We start from the raw sequence: 17199 nt of genomic DNA, 5'->3' as shown, positions 1-17199 counted from the left end.
GAACCTTTTAAATCACTGCACAATCATTTCCCTGTGTTCTATTCACATGACGGTGTATACTGAATGCCAGTTGAGCTGTTGGGTACTGACTCATTGACAACACAGTGTTCAGTGTTTGTGAGCAGGCATGTGCATTAAAGCAGGATAACACTTTGAAGAGAAAATATTTTGGGGGGAGGGGTTGGTTGTGGTGATGATGAGAGAAAAGCATGGCTCTGTGTGTGTGTGTGTGTGTGTGTGTGTGTGTGTGTGTGTGTGTGTGTGTGTGTGTGTGTGTGTGTGTGTGTGTGTATGTGTGTGTGTGTGTGTGTGTGTGTGTGAGGGGGAAGTGGGAAGGGGGGGGGGGGATGGTGCACCTTTTAGAAGTGTTGGATTTATGTCCCAGGACTGCAGCTGTTTAACGTTAGACACGCACGCACGCACGCACGCACACACACACACACACACACACACACACACACACACACACACACACACACACACACACACACACACACACACACACACACACACACACACACACACACACACACACACACAACTTTACTATACAGGGTGAAGTAGAAGGGATACTGATCAAACAGAAACAGCACGAGATAAATGTCCACCAAAATAATTGTACAAATTGTTTCTGCCCCCAAATACAAATGCTGACTTCATTATTAGCTTCAGTTAGTCTGTCAGCCCGACAGTCATTACAATAATTGCATTCCGTCAGTCATGGAGAAGAAGAGGCTACAGATTGGGATTAAGGGGAGATAATTGTTCCCTGGATCTCTACTGAAAGGAGCCATACATGGTGTTGCCTAGCGCTGGGCTCCAGACAGCAGCAGTGTTTCCTATAAACGCGTTTGTTGGGAGTGAGACTATTGAATCATCTCCTGCTAGCTCTAGCTTCCTTGTGATTGGCTGGGCCCCAGACCACCTCTCAGGTCCCCAGTAGCCTGTTCCGGTAAAGACAAGCCCCTGCTTAGACGATTCCACCAGATCATATCCAACACATACCCACACACACACACACACACACACAAACACGCACACGCACAAACACACACACACACACACACACACACACACACACACACAAAGACAATGACACACAGACATACACAAACTATCCCCCAAAATAACATATAGATTCATGACATTTTAAAGGTGAATTGTTGTATTATTGTGACAAACAACTCAAACACAACAGTAATGCTGTACACACACACACACACACGGTTTTTCTTTTTATGGGAGTTGGGAGTTCCTCTTTCATCCTTGATTACAGTGAGATGACATCGAGAAGCCACCAGTGAGCTTTATAAGGCCCATCTGTGGTCGTGTTACACTTAAATGGTTCCTACAGAATCCTCGTAGCTTTTCTCTCTTAAACAAGGTTCCCCGGGACCCTTATTTTGTCTCTCCTAACTAGATCTGTGCATAATTTACAGAAGTAATCAACACAATGATGAGACATAAAACATCAGACAGACTTTTACAGAAGCATACCCTGAGAAGGGTATTGTGTTTAGCACCTTGTTGAACTACTCTGTGAATATTTCAGTTGTTTTACAGAAAATGGAAAATGTTTTTATGGCCTAATGACATGAAATAATCCTCTCATGGATCCACACTGACTTATTTATTTGTAGACATGGATTTGGAGCTATTACACTCATACATCAAATGTATTGCAATAGAAGCACCACCAATAACACTCGTACATTTGCTTTGTTGTCTGAAAGTTGTTGCTGTGGTTAAGCAGTCTGCCCCTTGACAGAAAGGCACATTTTCACCAGGAGTGAAAATACTGTTAAAGCTGTTTAAAAGGTTTTCAACTGCACTTGAGTTGCGGAGCACCGCTTATCATAAAAAATCATGGAGAAAAAATACAAAACATAATGTAAAAAATATATATACTTTCATTTGCAAAAAAGAAGTCAAGATAAGATTTACCTTCAATTATACGATAATACAAAAACTCAATGAGGCCTGAGGGGTGGACTTGACCAAAAGAACAATCTCTCCACGTTTGCTTGGACCACGAGAGAAGACCCCCTCCCCATGAACCCTTCAAACCCACTCCCTGCTACTTTTACGACGTCACAAATCCTCAAAAAACTGTTTTTTCACCGCGACACTTTCTGCAACCGTTAAAGATAGCCGAAAGCAGGTACACCACGGCGCACAGGCACGCGAACACGGCGGCCGTGAAATAGACCTTGTAGACGCAGGGGTACTTGTACTCGGAAAGGTTGCAGTAGGAGTATTTCTCAGTCTTGTGAATCATCACTCCAATCGCAGGCAAGTAGAGCACGGCGGCTGCAACGTCGTGCAACAGGTTACTCAGCAACCAGTGGTCTCCGCCGAGGATGGGAACAAGGTCCTGCTTGTTCAGGAGAGTGAGGAAGAAAAGGGCGAGGGTCAGCAGCCAGAAGAGCACAGCCACGAACAGGACAAAGTGCATCGAGCCCTCGTATTTGTTCGCGGCGATGGTGACCCACAGCCCGGCCCCGAAGATGATCTGGAGGATCCGGATGATGCCCAGAAAACTCTTCAGGAAGCCCACAATGTTCTTCCTCACCTCGGGCTGGGGAGTTGCTTGTGGTGGCATCTCTCTCTCTCCCTCTCTCTCAGTCTCTCTCTCTCTCTGTCTCTTCTCTCTCTTGCTCTCTTCCGACCGCTCTCGTTCTGTTTTTCAAGCAGGGCGGGTTCTTCCTGCCAGCTGCCAACAGCTGGGGGAAAGGGCAAAGAAACCGTGGATCAGAAAATAATGAAACGTCCCAGTTGCTTTGAAGAAGAGACAAGAAAAGGGGGTTGGTTTTAAAAGGACTCTCTGTTCTTTCCTCGGCTCCGGGCTTTTTAATGTCTTATGTTTCGTCTTTTCCGTTTCCTCTGTCTAGTGTTACGTCCGAACTCCGTACTATGGGGCGGCGGCAGAGGAGATGTGCTGTAACACGCTCCGCCTCCCCCCCCCCCCTCTCCCTCTCCCTCTCCCTCTCCCTCTCTCTCTCTCTCTCTCTCTCTCTCTCTCTCTCTCTCTCTCTCTCTCTCTCTCTCTCTCTCTCTCTCTCTCTCTCAATTCAATTCAAAAAAGTTTTATTGGCATGAGAAATATACATGAGCATTGCCAAAGCAGTGCAAATGTATTATACATATTATAAAATAAAAAGTAAAAAGGTCAGGTATATAGGCTAGTATAAGATATAATAAGTATAAACCGTTAAATACAAAATATCTATACATGTTATACTATAAAAGTACGATAAAAAACGAAAAGGTGCAATATTATAAAAATTACAAAAATTACAGTATCTTGTATACATAAATTAAAAATAAACTCTAAATACACAGTCAATTATGGAGGATGTGTGCAATAGTGCATTTATTGTGTGAAGAGTGAGGCCAGGGCAGGGGCGGACTGGGACAAAAAATCGGCCCGGGCATTTTGAACCAGACCGGCCCACTAAATTCGATAACACACCTTTTCAGTCTTTTTGGTCTCTCGAATGTCTACACCAACCAGGCTTTTAGCTAGCAGGGCGTCTGCCCTATAGTCTACTAAAAAATAAGAAGAAATGGGACGCCCTACTTTTAGGCAGGACGGCCTAAAGACGCCCTATTTTTCTCCCGTTTTACCTGTTAACTTCGCTGAATGTGATCAAAATTCACCGTTTCAGTCGCTTCAGTGCTTAGCGAAGTCTAGAATCATACATATGCCCTGCCAATTAGAAAATAGCATTGCTGTATTCCCGCTACAACAACGTTACATCATGATTCCAACGAAACATTGATTCACGGGCTCGCAGAAGCTACAGAAGACAGCTGTCTCACCGCACGTCACTGAACCTACTACTTTATGAGTTCAACAAGAGTTTGTGTGTTAAGGTGGTGGTCTTAATTAATCTAAATTCAATACAATACAATATACATCATACACTTTAAAGTTGTGTAGAAAGTTGTTTCTTTTTGTTAAAGTTGTGACTTGAATTTTGTACCTTGTTACCTAGTTTCAGTTACACTCACTGTTATTATGCATTAAATTACTAAACATATAAATAAATCAGTGTAATTGCAATATTACCTAAAAACGATCAAGTGCTGTACAAAAAATCCTAGCTAAAAGCCTGACTCCAACTGTGCAACTATTTTCCACATACCTCTTAAGCCATGCAATGAGTTAATAGCAATCAGTGAGAGTGGACGCATTATACACTTCCAAAAGGTGTTATTTATTAACAAAAAAAGTATACTCCACGTCCATCACAGTAGAACTCTACCCACAGTATGGGTAGAGTTCATCCGACTGGGTGTGTACCTGCGTTTAATAGAAGAGAAAGACAAAAAATAGAAGACAAAGACAAAGAATAGAAAAGAGAATAAATGATGGATCAGATGTTACTCTACTGTATCAAGAGTAGTACCCACTAAATTGTGAACTGAATTCATTTTTTGTGGTGGAGGTGGTGTGGTTCCCGCCGCATCTTGCAGCACTTCGCACGCCAGTGCTACCACTGTTTTCACGTCTTCATAAATGAACATCATAACATCATCATACAGTACACCATGGCACATAAATGACACCACCCTATCCTGGGCGGTGGGCTGTCGGACTAATGACTTTCTTGTTGTCGGAGTATAGGGCTATCATAATTCGGTATCTGGACCGCGCACCAATGGGCTAACCGGCTAGCCCACCACTCAAACACACAACATTAGAGTGTAGGCTAACGGCTGGCTGTTTCAGAGTAGAGTAGGCTGAGGGCTAGCAACAGCTACAGACTTGTCTTGTATTTACAATGCAAACGAACTTGGCCATAGAACATAGGTCCTAAGTCAAACATATTTTAGAGACGTTTTAATTCATGATCAGTAAGCTTACCGTAGGTCGTTGTATCGTATCGCCACCAGCATCACTGGGCCTCATGGGTTGAGCGCATGCGTAGAACTGGGTGCCGCGTTGCGTGTATGTATGCAAATCCAAATTCTCTACCTCAATCCGCACAGTTGAGAACACTTCAGCTGTGTAAGAACCAATTTAGAGGTGTTTATTAATAAGGTGGAGATCTTTTCTTACTTTGGACTTCCGAAGTCTGTAAAACACATATTAGAAGACACTTAAAAAAAAATCGAAAAATAGTCACCATGAGTGGGAAGACCGATTGCGAGTAGCAGTATAAAACTCAGTCAGCCAGCCAGCCAGCCAGCCAGCCAGCCAGCCAGCCAGCCAGATAGGTATAGCTCTTCGAGAAAATTATGCTTGTGCCGCTGTGTTAATCATTTCGGCTGATGCGATGATGGGCCGGTACATGATAGTGATGGGCCGGTGGAATTATATTTTCGGCCATCGGCCCACCGGGGATGTCCCCGGTATTCCCGATGGCCAGTCCGCCCCTGGGCCAGAGGGATAATTCTATGGGGAGTTCTCTCATCAAAACAGGTGACGAATCTTGCTGCTGCATTCGCACATTGTTGCCTTTCTCCCAACAGGTATGGCAGTTTGTGAGCATCTGGAGTGTCTTTGAAGCATGTCTTTGTAATCCGTGGGAAGTGCGTATTCCTGATGTCTTCGTATGACTGGCAGCAAGTCAGGAAGTGCAGTTCTGTTTCTAGTTGGTTGTGTGTGTAGTGGGAACACAGTCTGTCTTCTTTTGGGAGCCAGGTCTGTCTGTGGCCCTTCTCGATGGCAAGGCTGTGTTCGCTGAGTGTATCTGGTCAAGGATTTCCTCCGTTTTGGGTCGTCACGGTGGTCAGGTATTCTGCCACGGTGTAGTCTCTGTTAAGGGACAAATAGCTGGCCAATTTACTCTCTTTGGTGGACTCTTTCCAATGTGCCAAATACTTTTCCTTTTGTTTTCTTATAATTGGGTTTTGCCTGATGTGTTGGTTGTTGTGTGTTGGCCAGAGTCCCAGGACAAGCTGGCTAAGGGGACACTTTTCTGGGTGTAACTCTCTATGGGCACGAGCCTTGTTGTGGAGTGTGTTGCTGTCGCTTTCCTTAAGGTGGTTATAAAATTGTAGGGCTCTCTTCTGAATTTTAACGATTGGATATCGTCCCAATTCTGCTCTGCATGCATTATCTCTCTCTCTCTCTCTCTCTCTCTCTCTCTCTCTCTCTCTCTCTCTCTCTCTCTCTCTCTCTCTCTCTCTCTCTCTCTCTCTCTCTCTCTCTCTCTCTCTCTCTGATATATTAGACATACAGGCAGCCTATTTTATGGATTTATGGATTTAATTATGTGCTATAGGTTAACAACAAAGCTGGGACCTATAGGCAAAGGCATTTAATAACTCATGCATCCAGTTTAATCAAAGCCTCTCTACATGTTTAATTCCGATGGTCCCCTCCTGTGAACACACGAAATGCATAAATCATTATGTTTTCTCGAAAGCATATGCGTCATTCCCAGGCTGGCAACGTTTATACCATCACATGATTGACCAATGGCTCACGTGGATATCTGCGCCAGGTTTATTGACGTCAATGGATGTAACGTACTTAGGAGGCGGGTTCAGTTGTGCAAACACTGGGAACTGATTGGTCAGGAACGAGACGCTTTCCAGGCCGGGAGGAGGGATTTATGGGGCACCTCCGCTCCCATTGGTACGTTGACGGTGGTGGCACGTCAGTGGAAATCGGCTCAAGGCTAAAAATTAAGCATGGGTCAGAAGAGAAAAGAGAAGGAAAGATAGTAAACTATTTGGAAACAAGCAGACGGATCGTGTTTAAGGAAAGGAGAGGAAGATGATATAGAGTGGATTGCAGTCAACAAATCCGTTCTTTTTGGGGGTAAGACGACATAAAATTCTTGAAAGTAGCTTTCATTAGATTACACTGCAGTAGGCTGCTCATTGTCAACTGTACCTTTACAACATTAGACTCAATTGAGTCTCTAAACGCTTGTTTAAATAGGTTGGTAAAATGCAGTCGCTTCTGCACAACATTATCTTCTGCATTAATAACGATGGAAAAGTTCAACTTGCATGGCAATAAACCGTAAAGTAGCCTAGTTCCTCAAAACAAATGCGTCGTTCAGAACAAGAAGTGACTCCTTAACGTCCGTTTTATGATCTAATGTTTCAGATATTTTTTCATATATTTTCGGTCATCTCTACTTTATAAATTGTTTATATCGTTATTCAGCTTGTTACTTGTTACGTTATAATGGTATTATACTGTCTTATTTACTATAACACAGGTTCCACAACAAAAAGTAGCCAATGGAGATGTTTACTGATCATAGGTTATCGATACTAATCGGTTAACCTGAACCCAGCGCACCTTGACCTATTAAAGACATGTAATGGAAGAAGCCAGGGCGGTGTAGGCTGCTCCCGTTCTAATTCTCTGAAGTGGGATTAAACCACCGGGAGCAGTAAAAGCGACAGCTTCCCATCAGCTCATTTGGCCACTAAAAGTCAGTCCATCATTCAAACCCTGACGCCAATCTTGGGGGATGTAGTCAATTTGTGAAGGCTTTTTCTATCTTCCAATGGCCGAGTTGAGTTGACCGGTTTTCTTGTAGCTCATAACTTCTTCTTCAGAAGGCCTATATACAAAGGATACTGCTAGTTAGTTATACATAGAGCTAGTTTACATGCATGTTTTCTTTGTATGCTCTTTGCATAAGCGTCTTCTAAATGTAATGTATAAATGTTTACTTCCATCCAGCTTTTGTGTTGCCCCAGCTCCGGTGCATCTCCCTTCTGAGATGGAAGCTGAGGCAGCAGCGCCTCCAACCCCCAGCAGCGCTCCCTTGTGGCGGCTTGAGGAACGGCGGGCCAGGAAGCCAGCTTCGGCCAACATCTTCGGCGGGGTGGCGCTTTGGCAACTCCAGAAACTTTTCCAAGCAGCGGGCGACCAGGACGCGGAGCAGAGGGCCCAGCTGGTCTGGGGTCAGGGGGGTGAGGCGGAGCTGGCCCAGGCCCTGATAGGGCTGAGGGCCCGGGGCCGTCGTCGAGGGCTGAAGACCCACCGCAGAGATGGGCAGATGGGTTCCCGCTGGCTGAGGGCCTTCCATCACATGAGGTAGGAATGTGAAGGAAGGCCCTCAGGAATGATGACGCACACAGGCACACAGACTGACCTGATGTCACACATACAAAACCGCGCACAGGCAGACAGACAGACAGACGCACACACCGAGTAGATATCTGCACACAAATGGACACAAACGCACGCCTTTCCATTGGACCCCATGTTGAATCACCTGATGTGTACTTTGTCTTGCAACAAACAGCTATTTTTTCTCTTTTTCTGTCCCAGGATTCGCGAGGCTTCCCCGAACAGTCGTGGCGTCGGTTCAAACGAAGACAGCAGCAGCAGCAGCAGCAGCGTCAACAACCACAACGATGACAACGAGGACGAGGACGAGGCGGAGGATTCAGATAAAGAAACACTCTGTCCTGTAGAACCGTGCACACAGACCCAGGCGAAAGATGTCTCTGGGGCCACAGTTTCTCTGCCCCACAGCCAGGGTTCAATCGACACTCCTGACGAGCTGCGCCGGGCCGGCCCCGGGCTACGGCGGGGCTCTGACAGCCGTCCAGAACGATACCTCCATCACATTATTCACTAACTCCACCCCAAGCCGGGCTGTCGTCTCCAGCCCTCTCTGTGTGGCTGAATGTCTTCCTGAGGAGATGAGACCAGTAGACGATCTTCTCTCAATACTTGAACTGCCATGTTTGGACTCGGTGATGCTGCTGTGTGTGTGTGTGTGTGTGTGTGTGTGTGTGTGTGTGTGTGTGTGTGTGTGTGTGTGTGTGTGTGTGTGTGTGTGTGTGTGTGTGTGTGTGTGTGTGTGTGTGTGTGCTTTGAACGTGAACCAGGGTGAAACTATTTGTATATCTACCCCCACTACTGAACCGAAACTGAAACAAACCTTCAGTGGTTTTAGGCAAGGAAGTGTATTTCATAACTGCAGGGCGTTGCAGTTAGATGAAAAAGTGCATTATGTAAACGGGAAATCTATGAACTCTTAGCTCATCAAGGGTGTAGCAATGCTTTGGACAAGTCTCTCCCAATGGATGCCTGACGCAAATATAGAACACGAATGCACCAGTAAATGGAAGTTCCAGGTTCAGAATTAGTTTCATGGCGAATATAAATAGTGTTGCAAAAAGCTTGGCAAAACTTTATTGAATCAGGATCTGTCCCCCTACTCGGCCTGAATTACAACAAACTTTCCGACCCATGTGATGCAGGACAATGGGTCGTGGTGAATCCAAACTCAAACCAAAGACACTAAAGAGTGGTCTCTTCAATGATCATCCCAAAGAAAATGACTGATATGTATGAGTTGTGATTTGTGCATACTTGTAAGTTAAAGGTCAAAGGGTTGTGTGTTAACCATTCAAAAAGTGTATTAGTTGAATCATGAGTTTCCTTCACAACTGTATACACGTAATAACTTTTGGATATTTTTAACAGTTTATACAGGTGGGTAAATGTTCATTTTAGCATAATGTATCCACAGCAAGTGTGTTACGATGTGGAACATATGTTTAAGAAATGTTTTTACACTAAGGGATACAAAAAAATGTAAAAGCACAACATGCTTTAATATTCTCCTTGTTGGTCTCTTGATGAAATGATAACACACACACACACACACACACACAAACACAGACACACACAGACAATACAATGACAGTCAGACATTGATGTATTGGCCTCGTTTGTCTGTTATGTCACTTGGATAATAATGAATTGTAAATACTGTTCTTATTTTACTTCTGAGAAGAAAAACAAACAATTTGATTTGATAACATCTAGATCTGATATTGATTTAGCCAAAATAGGCTATCTTTAAGCCAATATATTTATCCTCTCACATTTAACAACTCAAATTTATCATCATGGTTCACTCTCACTCACTCACTAACAAAGATATATTAACCCTGAAACAAACACTCAACAGTGTCTCCTGCAGAACAAGCTCTAGGCTCTATGAGCCACATCTTGAGTATCTGCACCTCTTTTGAACCCTAATGTATTTTCCACCAGCTATCTCTCACAATTGCACATAAATCTACTTTTTGATGTGTCTTCAAAGGCGCTATAATCCAAGGTTAAAATAACTACTTCAGAAGATCGTCTGATCTCGGAAGCTAAGCAGGACAGGCCTGGTTTGTACTTTGATGGGAGACCGCCTGGGAATACCAGGTGCTGTAAGCTTTTACTTTTTCAGTCATTGGTTTTGTAAGAATCTCTTGTACAAAGCCCTGTTTGGCCCTAGCAATAACTGCTTCCTGCCATACCGCCATGAACACGCCCGATCTCGTCTTTCCGGAAGCTAAGCAGGGCCGGGCGTGGTTGGTACTTGGATGGGAAACCGCCTGGGAATACTAGCTGCTGTAAGCTTTTACTTTTTCAATCATTGGTTTTGTAAGAATATCTTGTACAAAACCCTGTCTTGCCCCGGCAATAATTGTTTATGGCTATGCCGCCATGAACAAGCCGGATAGGTTCAATATACCGCTTGAAGAAAAAAAAAAAAAGTTATCGATATAGCCTATCGATATATTGAACCTGGGGGGTAGGTTCAATATATTGCTTGAAGAGAAAAAGAAATAGCGATATAGCCCATAGATATATTGAACCTGAGTGGGTGGGTTCAATATATTGCTTGAATAAACCAAAAAAACTATCCAGAAAATTGAACCTGTTTTTCAATATATGGATAGATCAGGTTCAATATATCGCTCGAAGAAAAATAGAAAATCTATCGATATATATTGACCCTGGGGGGGGGGGGGGGGGGGGGGGGTTCAATGTACCGCTTGAAGAAAACAAATAATCTAGATATATCTAGCCTGGGAGGGTAGGTTCAATATTTCACTTGAGGAAAAAAATAAAAAATAAATCTGTCCAATCTGTCCAGATAAATAAATCGATAGACCGTAAAGATTTATTTTTCATTCATTTTTTCAAGCAATACATGGAACCTACCCCCCCAGGCTCAATATATGAAACAGATTTATTTTGCTCTTCAATTACCTTTTTTTTTCCAAGCGATTTGTTGAACCTTACCCCCCGGGCAAGATATACGTTTGCATTTGCTCATGAATATGCATGAGCTCCCATGATCGACTCCTATGGAATTCACAGGGTTTTGTAATATTATACAGTCCATCGTATCAATAGCTTATCAGAGGCAAAGAAGAAATGAAAGTCCTCGTCGATGCCTCGTCTATTCTCTAATCGCAAATCCAGTGCCGCGAGCGGACCGCATGGTTGCCATGACATCTAGAAATCATACCGTAGGGTTATAATATTGATGTGTAGGGGTTGATTATAACTTGTGAATAATATTGTATGAATCATTCTATTCATAATCATTTTCACAATTCATATAGGCCTATTATAATTATGCTCGTCTTGAGCCATCAGCCAGAACTTGTCCGTACCGCTTCCAGTGGGAATGTACGGGTTAGGGTTAGGGTTAGGAAGCGGCATAGCCGCTTCGCTGCCGTGCTGCTTCCGTGCCGCTTCCGTACCGGTTCTGGTGGAAATTGGCCTTCAGTCCTTCGTACTTCCCATGGTTCTTCCCTATTTTGACGTTGGGGTGGGGACTCAAACCCGTGTCCACTACACGGTCTTTCACTAATTTGTACTCGTCTCGAAAGTTATAATTTACCTTTTAATTCACATGACATAGATTTCAGGAGATTTCACAAAACTGAGTCAGTGGGACTTGAACCCTGGTCACCACCCTCAGTTTATTTCACTAACCCACAGGGGCCAGACTTAAGAAAAGTTTTTATTCAATAAGTAGGCCTACACAGATAAAAACGACAGATAAAAAATACCAGTGTTACCTCTTACGTTTAGCGAGTAGCGCGTAGCGGGCACCCATAATCAGATAGCTAATCACTCTTACCTTGAATGAACGAAGTAAAGCTAGGAAGCTTCAATGATGAGGCAGCGCAAAGTCCGTTGTGAATGTGCACTTGCACATCCATTTATTGACGTTGGATTTGTTGAAAGTATGAAACTGTACATAAACTAGTAGTAAAAGTATGAGCAGAAAAATTTCCTTTAAACATCTCCTGAGATCCTGAAGTTGGCTATATAAGGATATTAGCATAGAATCATAAATAATTATATAGTTATCTTTTTCAATTTTGAAAGGATAATAATACTTAAATAGCACGAAATCTTCTAAAGTCGTTCTTCGCAGGCCCGGTTCCAGAACAGAATGCCTTGGGGTGCATCTGAGATTAAAGGGGGTGCACCAGTACTATACTAAAACCAGCTATCCAGCTTCATTTCAGACTTCGATTTTTTACACACAGGCCTTTCCTACCATAGACAAGCACTTCTGCGTAGTTCTACTGACATGTTGGGACAACAAACAATTACTGCTTAAAAGATGGTATCATATCATGTCTTGTGATGTGGAGAACATTTCAGCTGCAACATTAGCTTATTGATATCTTAGATAGCTTTGAATATGAGATAGGTTTTTGATATGTGTGATGTGTGAGGTGTAAAAAAGAACAGAATTCTCTAAAAAAATATGTGACTGCAATTCAAAAATAACGTTTATTTTTTATAAATTGTGGCAGGATATTTGACATAACAAATAATTGTACATTGCCACTTAAAAATAAAACAGATTTTAGCTGAACAAGGAAAGAACACTTTCAGACTTTGAACTTTGAACAAAAAGTAATCAGTATAATACTCTTAAAGTTAACACGATTGTAAATAAATACAATAAAAAGAAATATTGGTTCTCATGAACATAATACATTTAATACATGTATTGGATATCCAACGGATATCCAACGGATATATAACTGTTGCTGCCGAAGAAGTTCAACGTCACTACCTTGCGCACCATAGATATGCTATATGGGTGCGTGCATTTTGCACACGACGCCGGCATGACACACGATGCCGGCCAGCGGCCAATCACAGCAGCGCTGATATAGAGCGACAACATTGCGACCTCGAGTGTGATATTGCTTTATACAACAGTTATACTAGTAAAATTTACTGTTAATAATAATAATTGACAATAGATTGTGATTTGTTTGGTATTTAATCATATAAACGAATGAAATTGCTTCCGGCAACAAAAATAGATCACCACTGAGCGGTCAGAGTGATGTTGGATGCTCATATCTCAACGGTATTTAATGGAAATTGTCACAAGTTTCATTACAATTTGTTTTGTGAGCAAGTATTTTATTATTTTTTATCATATTTATCTAATTTTTTTTTTTTTTCAATTGAGGGTGCAAACATTTTTTTGGGGGGTGCAATGCATGCTTATGCACCCCCGTAGAACCGGGCCTGGTTCTTCGTCAGATTGGATCTTGGTATAACTCCTAGGAAAGAGATTCTCATCCCTTCAACAGCTGAATCCCCTTCTCGGCCAGCAGAGGGGGGTGTTTAGGTGAAACCAGTGGTAGTTCTCCTCCTCAGCCTGGAGAGGGAGGTGTTTAGCTGAAACCAGTTGTAGCTCCCCTTCTCACTTCTTGTCTCTTTTGTTTTGAGATTTCTTATTGTTTGGATGTTGTTGTTTGACATGTTTGTTATCTAATCCCCTTTCTTTATTTTTTTTATAGTGCGATAAATTAATTGTACGTTTTGAAAAAACGTTTCCATTCTATTCGGTTTTTTTTGTTTTTTTTTACATAGATCAGGGTTAATAATATACTCACCCTGCTTTTACTTCTCTGGAGCAGCGTTCGTCCACAAAAATATTGTATTTGATACTTACAATTTTCAAACAACATAATATTTTCTAAAAAACGTATTCTGAAAATATACTACATAAATATTATAATAGGCCTATTACATATTACAGCTCTGATGATTATTCTTATTCTTCTCCTCGCTATGAGAAAATTAATTCAATCATAACAATGATGATGTTATTACCACGGCTAGTATGAGAACATTAAACCAATCATAACAGTAATGATGTTATTATTACCACAGCTAGTATGACAACATTAAAACAATCACAACAGTAATGATGTTATTATTACCACTGCTAGTATGAGAACCAATCATAACAGTTATGATGTTATTTACCACGGTTAGTATGAGAACATTAAACCAATCATAATAGTAATGATGTTATTATTACCACGCCTAGTAAGAGACCATTACACCAATCAAGGCAGAGGGGGGCCCATGGGAATAAAGAAATTAAAATTATGTCTTTAGAATTTTCTACCATCCCCTAGTGGTAGGAGACGCACACTGCGCTCAGCGGTGTGGTTTATAGTAGTTTACTGTAATCGCAATGGCTACGACGGAGCGTTTAGCATGTACTACAAGGGTTAATTGGCGTGTCTCGTTTGGGATGACACTTTTGCCCAGGTGGGAAGGGGTCACGTGCAGTGGTGTAGTCTACGTGATACGCAGGTATACGCCGTATACCCACTAGGAACGCACCAGGATTTGCGTATGCCAACTTAAAAATATGAACGGATACGTATCAATCGTCTTGTGACAGATCTTTCACTTCTGTGTTTATTTTTCGCAAATATCGGTTGGGTATAACTGCAATAAAATACTTTAAGCAGGGGAAGTTATCTCCTACATTCACACATTCATAAAATTCCCCCTGCGCGCTCGCGCAAGCTGCCCCTGCATCTCTGCACGTTAGTTGGCGGGCCGAGCCCCTCCTTCTCGCGTGTGTGTGCGTGTGTGTGTGTGTGTCCAGTCCTCCCATATTAATGTGTAAACCACATAACAAGTAGTCAACAGTAGACAATGTTTTAATCCCACAATATCTCCTTGTTACATTTAGATGAGAACCCCTGGCCAGCCTTTCGGACTGGGTGTCAGGCTAGGGAATTTAAAAACAAGCATCCTTGGTTAGAGTGGAGGGAAAACAAGTTAGTTAAATGTCAGCCAACATACAGTTGGTATACACAATTGAAATTCATAATGTTAATCACTATGCAAATGAGAGTATAGCTAATTCATGGTCATTTTTAAGGTGCAGTAATTTCACACTTTTACACAATTCAATTACTGTATGGTATGTTAGATAACAACAGTAAGAGCTCAAATTAGAGCAATTGAAAGAGTGAAACATTAGTTTCCTGTCATCTCCTTCTCATAGCCATGGTTGTAAACAGTTCATTAAATTATTTTGCGTAGATTTTGTCCTTGTTTAGCATGTGCTATTGCTACTATAGATATACAAAGGACAACTTGTCATTTTTGTCTTCTATTTGTTCATACGGTTATTAAAACTGATAAACCTACTCAGCTTTCCATGATTGTTGATAATCGTTATAGGTCAGCGGGTTGTAGACCTCTGCGTTGGTGAGTGTGGTGCGACATCCCATAAGTGCCACACACGTACACGTACCGGTGGGACTGGTTTGTACGAGGCTGGGAGGGAATCATCACAGCATTCCCACTACAATAAAATAGACTACACCACTGGTCACGTGGCATGCCTTCCACCAAGGGTTGCTATATGTTTTTGTTTTATTTGTCTTATCAGTCTGTCCGCCAGATTTTCCTGGCTGATTGTAAGCTTACTCATACAATACTAGTATGCTGGTATGTTTAGTACTGAGCACCACTCCTTATCTCAGAACCTGTTCATAGGGCCTTAATTAAAGTGAAACTACAAGGGGTATGTGTGGACTCAAATGTTGCAGCTGGAACTGCAGGGGCATTAAAGGTCCCATGACATGAAAATCTCACTTTGTGAGGTTTTCTAACATAAATATGAGTTCCCCTAGCCTGCCTATGGTCCCCCAGTGGCTAAAACTTGCGTTTGGTGTAAAACGAGCACTAGCTGTTCTGCTCGCCTTTGAAAAAACGGAGGCTCAAGCGCGCTGATTTGGAATGTCTGTGCTCATGACGTCATGAGGAATCTCGGCTCCTCCCCTTACTCTGCCTGGCCCGCCCAGAGACGTTGGCCCGCCAATGAGACTCGACCGTGCGAGCGCCACATGTGTGTGTGTGAATACACACTTGCCGCTTTCACACCAAAAAGAACCGAGAGCCGGTTCCGGGCTGGTGCTAGGGCCAGTTCCAAACTGGTTCCAGCCTTACCCCAGTTAAGAACCGGTTGGTTTCACACCGGCCAGAGCCAGCCATGGAGCCGGCGTGAGCAACGTCATGACGTCACTGCAAACGTCTCGGCTAGTGAGCTTGGACAGAAGCATACGGCCGACATCTTTCTTTATTCTGGGTGGAAATAGTAACATAGTTACGCCATCAAATGCGTTTATGGAAACATTTTTAGCGAGAAATGTGCATTTTACTTTCATAATGTTCGCTCGGTGAATGTGAAGGATGTTTGGTTTGATAGTTATGACGAAGAGGGAACGCTCCGTTCACTTGCATGGACATGGACTCATCTAGCTGCGTTGGCGCATTGACGCGTTGAACCACCACACAATAGGCGCGCAGAAGAACCCTCGCGCCAGTTTCAAACACAACAACAAGAATTTCGTCTTCGATTCAATCCGTGTATGGTTCGTTCTTTGAATATTCCGATTTAAAACAAAATCAGAAAAAACAAAAAAGAACCATACACGGATTCACGTCCATTGTTTACTTCGGTGTTTTAAAACATGCCGGTCTTCGTTGGTCTTCCTGTTTATGAAGGTACGGATAACTCCGCCCCCTGCCCCCGGCGTAAAAGCGGTTCTAGTTCTAGCCCAGCTCTAAAGTGGGGCCAGAGTTGAACCGGTTTTTAGGGGCCGGAGCCGGTTCTTTGGCGGTGTGAAACCAAAGCCCTGGCCCTAGCTCCGAACTGGCCCGGAACCGGCCCCGATTTTGCGGCGGTGTGAAAGGGGCAACTGTAACGCAAGTGTTTCTTGTCGGTTCTTTGACGTGTCTTGTATTTCCACAACGAGACTGTCGTGGGGGTTATCTGAGCCATGTTTGAGAAGGAATTGGGGGAAAGGAACTTTGGTTTGACTCGCTGAAGTACATGAACTGCGACATGCCGCCGGTTGCCGCGAGGCACCATCGCCCGGCAGCGGGCAGCTGGCAGCAGGCAGCGCGCGGTTCAGTCGACTTCAGGTTGATGTGAAAGTGGAAGAACCAGAGACGTCGCAGAACCCGACAAAGTCGTTTGTGATTCATAATATCGTCTGGAGGCGCACACAATATATTATATGATATAGATATCTATGTATTATATGATATTATTTAGATATAGAGCTCCAGGACTGTAACGCAAGTGTTGTACACTTCCTTGTTATTTGGCGCAT

At 43.0% G+C, this 17199-nt stretch overlaps 2 protein-coding genes across 2 annotated transcripts; one reads left to right on the top strand and one right to left on the bottom strand.

The window, feature by feature from the left end:
- Positions 1-1611: 1611 nt before the first annotated feature.
- Positions 1612-2938, bottom strand: marveld1 (MARVEL domain containing 1). Its single transcript, XM_030378782.1, has one exon. The coding sequence runs from the start codon at positions 2600-2602 to the stop codon at positions 2102-2104; it is 501 nt and encodes a 166-aa protein (XP_030234642.1). The 5' UTR covers positions 2603-2938; the 3' UTR covers positions 1612-2101.
- A 3652-nt stretch (positions 2939-6590) lies between these two features.
- On the top strand, positions 6591-9558 carry avpi1 (arginine vasopressin induced 1). Its single transcript, XM_030378775.1, has 3 exons — positions 6591-6775; positions 7658-8014; positions 8252-9558. Exons 2-3 carry the CDS (start codon positions 7698-7700, stop codon positions 8562-8564), a joined length of 630 nt encoding a protein of 209 aa, XP_030234635.1. The 5' UTR covers positions 6591-6775; positions 7658-7697; the 3' UTR covers positions 8565-9558.
- The last annotated feature ends 7641 nt before the right edge of the window (positions 9559-17199 follow it).

This window comes from Gadus morhua, chromosome 15 (genome assembly GCF_902167405.1).
Source record: "Gadus morhua chromosome 15, gadMor3.0, whole genome shotgun sequence".
Classification (NCBI taxonomy): Eukaryota; Metazoa; Chordata; class Actinopteri; order Gadiformes; family Gadidae; genus Gadus; species Gadus morhua.
Note: the sequence above shows the minus strand (reverse complement) of the source record. Positions and strands in the feature narration are given on the sequence as shown.